The sequence below is a fragment of the Prunus dulcis genome, chromosome 4 (assembly GCF_902201215.1).
Source record: "Prunus dulcis chromosome 4, ALMONDv2, whole genome shotgun sequence".
Lineage (NCBI taxonomy): Eukaryota > Viridiplantae > Streptophyta > Magnoliopsida > Rosales > Rosaceae > Prunus > Prunus dulcis.
Genome location: NC_047653.1, coordinates 19,550,365 through 19,553,456, shown reverse-complemented (window position 1 = coordinate 19,553,456; position 3,092 = coordinate 19,550,365). Strand labels below are relative to the sequence as shown.

The 3,092-nt window shown below is 36.2% G+C and overlaps 1 protein-coding gene across 2 annotated transcripts; it reads right to left on the bottom strand.

The window, feature by feature from the left end:
- LOC117625146 (alpha carbonic anhydrase 7-like) lies at positions 1-2,140 on the bottom strand. Of its 2 annotated transcripts, none has more exons than XM_034356746.1 (6): positions 1,937-2,127; positions 1,588-1,805; positions 1,256-1,477; positions 918-1,082; positions 762-815; positions 1-192 (listed from the first exon to the last, which is right to left on the bottom strand). In XM_034356746.1, the coding sequence occupies exons 1-6, from the start codon at positions 2,034-2,036 to the stop codon at positions 85-87; spliced, it is 867 nt and encodes a 288-aa protein (XP_034212637.1). In that variant the 5' UTR covers positions 2,037-2,127; the 3' UTR covers positions 1-84. The 2 variants fall into 2 exon arrangements, with proteins under 2 accessions (XP_034212637.1, XP_034212638.1); XM_034356747.1 differs by lacking the exon at positions 1-192 and adding an exon at positions 368-601 and having other exon boundaries at positions 1,937-2,140.
- Between the last annotated feature and the right edge of the window lie 952 nt (positions 2,141-3,092).

Below are 3,092 nucleotides of genomic sequence, written 5' to 3'. Positions count from 1 at the left end.
TTGAAATGATGAAAGTAAGCCAAATGACCAGCAGTTTGAGCTGGATTTAATACAATTTTTGACATGAGCTCTGAGGAAGAGCATTTAATGCCACTTTATCCGCCTTTGGAAGTTAACCCACGTGCGAAATGGATGCTTAGTGTATTTGTTTGCTTTCAGCGGCCCAATTCTTTTCGGGTAACAACTGAAACTCTGGGCCCAATTTAATTTATTTCACTGACAATGAAGACTTTTGAAGTCGGTTATTTTCATATATTTTCCTTGTTTATGCAACGTTTCTTTCATTTGATAGTGAAAGATATAAACGTTTTCTTTGATGGTGGAAGATATAAACGTTTCTTTCAGTTTATTTGGCTGCTCCCGACACTAGAGGAAGATATAAACGTTTTCTTTGATGAGGGAAAGAAAACACGTCCATTATAGTAAAGTAACATTCATGCTAATGAGCTTGATAAAATAAAATAAATGAATCAATGTAGTGATAAATTAAATCTCTGCAAGTGAGACAGCTTCAATTATTCGTGCTCCTTGCGCCTTGGTCGTAGACGTGGATCTCTCGAAGGTTGAGTGGTTGTACTGGCCTTGCATTCGTCTCTGCATACTGCAATCAATTTAAGACGCCAAACATTAGATACTACTTAATAATGTTTTAGGAGGATTCAAACACAGGATTCCGAGTACAAGGATAGCTATTCTTAACTATTTGAGTTACGAACCCCTTGCGTTTCTTGAAGAAAATAGTAGAGAATTGAAGCACTTACATCATGCACAGCCACTCGAAATAGCTTTACTTGATCTCTTGAGACTGTTCTTATCTGCGTGTGAGAAATTTAAATTTTGGCAAAGGGACACAAACTTGATGGTGGTCCAAATTATAAACACAGAGAGAGCCTATGGACCTAGGCATAATTGTTTACCTTTTTATTGATGGTCCAAATAACGCCTTCGGTGCAAGGAGGAACGGTGAGTGAGCCCATGTATCTGTAATAGCTTTTCCCAGGGATTTTAATTTTGTTAGGGTCAATTATTCCCACACTTCTCTCTTCCTTTTGATCAGTCATGGATTGTATATCCCTTGTCAACTGCCATTCATTCACAACTTGCAACATGTTAGGAGAACGGTTCTTTTCATAACATGTAGGAGAGGTCAAGTAATTAATTATGAATGTATGGATAAAATTCTCTTGTTGTACAGTCTGACATGAAAACAATTTCCATGAGTTAACGAGAAGAACATTTGATTTCGAACCAGTACCTTAGTGAGGAAGGAATCTGGGCGGCCAATCTTGTAGAGCGCTGCGATGACAGCGATCTTATTCGTAACGTTGGGATCGGGGCTTAGATGAACCATGTGGAGCTCCATGTCAAACCTCCTTCCATTGATGGAATGCTCGGAAGGGGAGTGCCAGTGGCATTGTTTTAGCAAATACTCAGTCCCATTTATCTTAAGGGATCCAGCGTCGCCCACCCATTCAATCTGCAAACACCACAAATGATAATTAAACCACAACTATAAACTATTTCATACATATTATTACACATTATGAAATAATTCTATATTAAATTAAAAAATTATTGTAAAATTACCGAAATATCATGGCCTCTGTTCTTGACAGTGGCATTGCAAGGCTTGTAAGCGGTGTTGAGCTTGCCCAAGTTGGGGATTAGCTTGACTCTCTGGCTTGATAAATCAATAGGAGATTGCATGCCTCCATTCTTACACGCAGCCCATTCTTTCTTCATTTCTCCCCACTGCTTTGGCCCCTTCCCGCTTCCCTGAAGATAATCGAACTCTCTTTCATCCTCTGCATAATGCAAACACAACATATACGTCCGTTCAGTATTTTTTTTTTAGTCGCTTTCGATCTTTTTCTTTGTGTAAATTAAGAGAAACAAAAGGAAAATAAGAGCATGTAATTAAGTTCATTATGCTCACCAACTTCTTGGGCAGTGGCCGGTGTGGAATATTGTGAGCATAAAACTAGAAAGAGGAGCACAGAAGAAATGGAGATGCGTTTGCTTTGATGCGTTTTCATGTTTAAGCACAGTGGCTGGCAGGTGAGACTTGAGAGCTACAGATTTATGCAGACAGATTGGTTTTTTTATTAACACCGAGGATATATAAACATATCTACATATATAAATGAATTTAAAGCGTACACAGTGACGAAACGGTGAAGTTTCGTACCGGTTTCTGTGAAGGAGTGTGAACGGGAGACTGGAGATGATATAAAGAAGGACCAAAAGACAAGACAGATGGAAATTTGTTGGCATGCACAGTGCACTAGGAGGAAGACAGATGATTATTTGCTACTAAACTAAAGAGAACACGCACGTTATTTTATTTCCCACCCAATCAGGAAAAACGACTAAAAAGCACACAGAGGAAGACAGACAGGTCTTTCGGTCCAATTTCTGTTTGACTCAATTATAATGACATTATGTTGGCAAAAAAAACATTTATAATGACTTTAATTACAGTTTTTTATTTATTTTAAATTTAAGTTTTTGTTTATTAGTTGTAAATGGTAGGTAGGGCGGAAGGAAAAATGTTCAAACATGGAAAGATAAGAAACTCAAACTGTGGTTGAAATCAATCACCAACAAAATATAAAAAATATAAAAAAAAACGTTAAAACATGCCAAATTAAACTAATCATGATTCGGTTCATTTTTTTTCACTAATTGATCAAAACAAATTACCCGTGATAGTTTGATCTACGCGGTATAACAACCTAAAACAAATCGCAACATGTGAGTTTTATACTTAACACTATCTTATTGGTTTCACCATTTATTATTAAAATATTTCACCTCACATGATAAAACTAATAAAACTCTTTAACTTTTATGTCATCTACCTCTCAAAATTTCTCCCTTAAAATCTCTTCAAATATCTTAATTTGCAAACAAGTGGTATGAGGTTCGAACTTTCATGTTGCCTTAGTAGTGTATGTGAGAAATCTCTTATCCTCTTATTGTTTAGACCATCACTTATATTAAAATAATAATAAAAAATGTTATGAACTGCTGTTTCAACTTTAGGTACGAATTTCATTTAGATTTATGTAAGCAAATAAATAATATACTTG

Bases quoted from the DNA above. Each gene is read 5' to 3' on its own strand.
- LOC117625146 (XM_034356746.1), bottom strand. From the start codon at position 2,036: ATGAAAACGCATCAAAGCAAACGCATCTCCATTTCTTCTGTGCTCCTC. The intron at 1,806-1,936 runs GTGAGCATAATG...TGCATTATGCAG, and splicing joins GGCCACTGCCCAAGAAGTTG to AGGATGAAAGAGAGTTCGAT. The intron at 1,478-1,587 runs GTAATTTTACAA...TGGTGTTTGCAG, and splicing joins ACAGAGGCCATGATATTTCG to ATTGAATGGGTGGGCGACGC.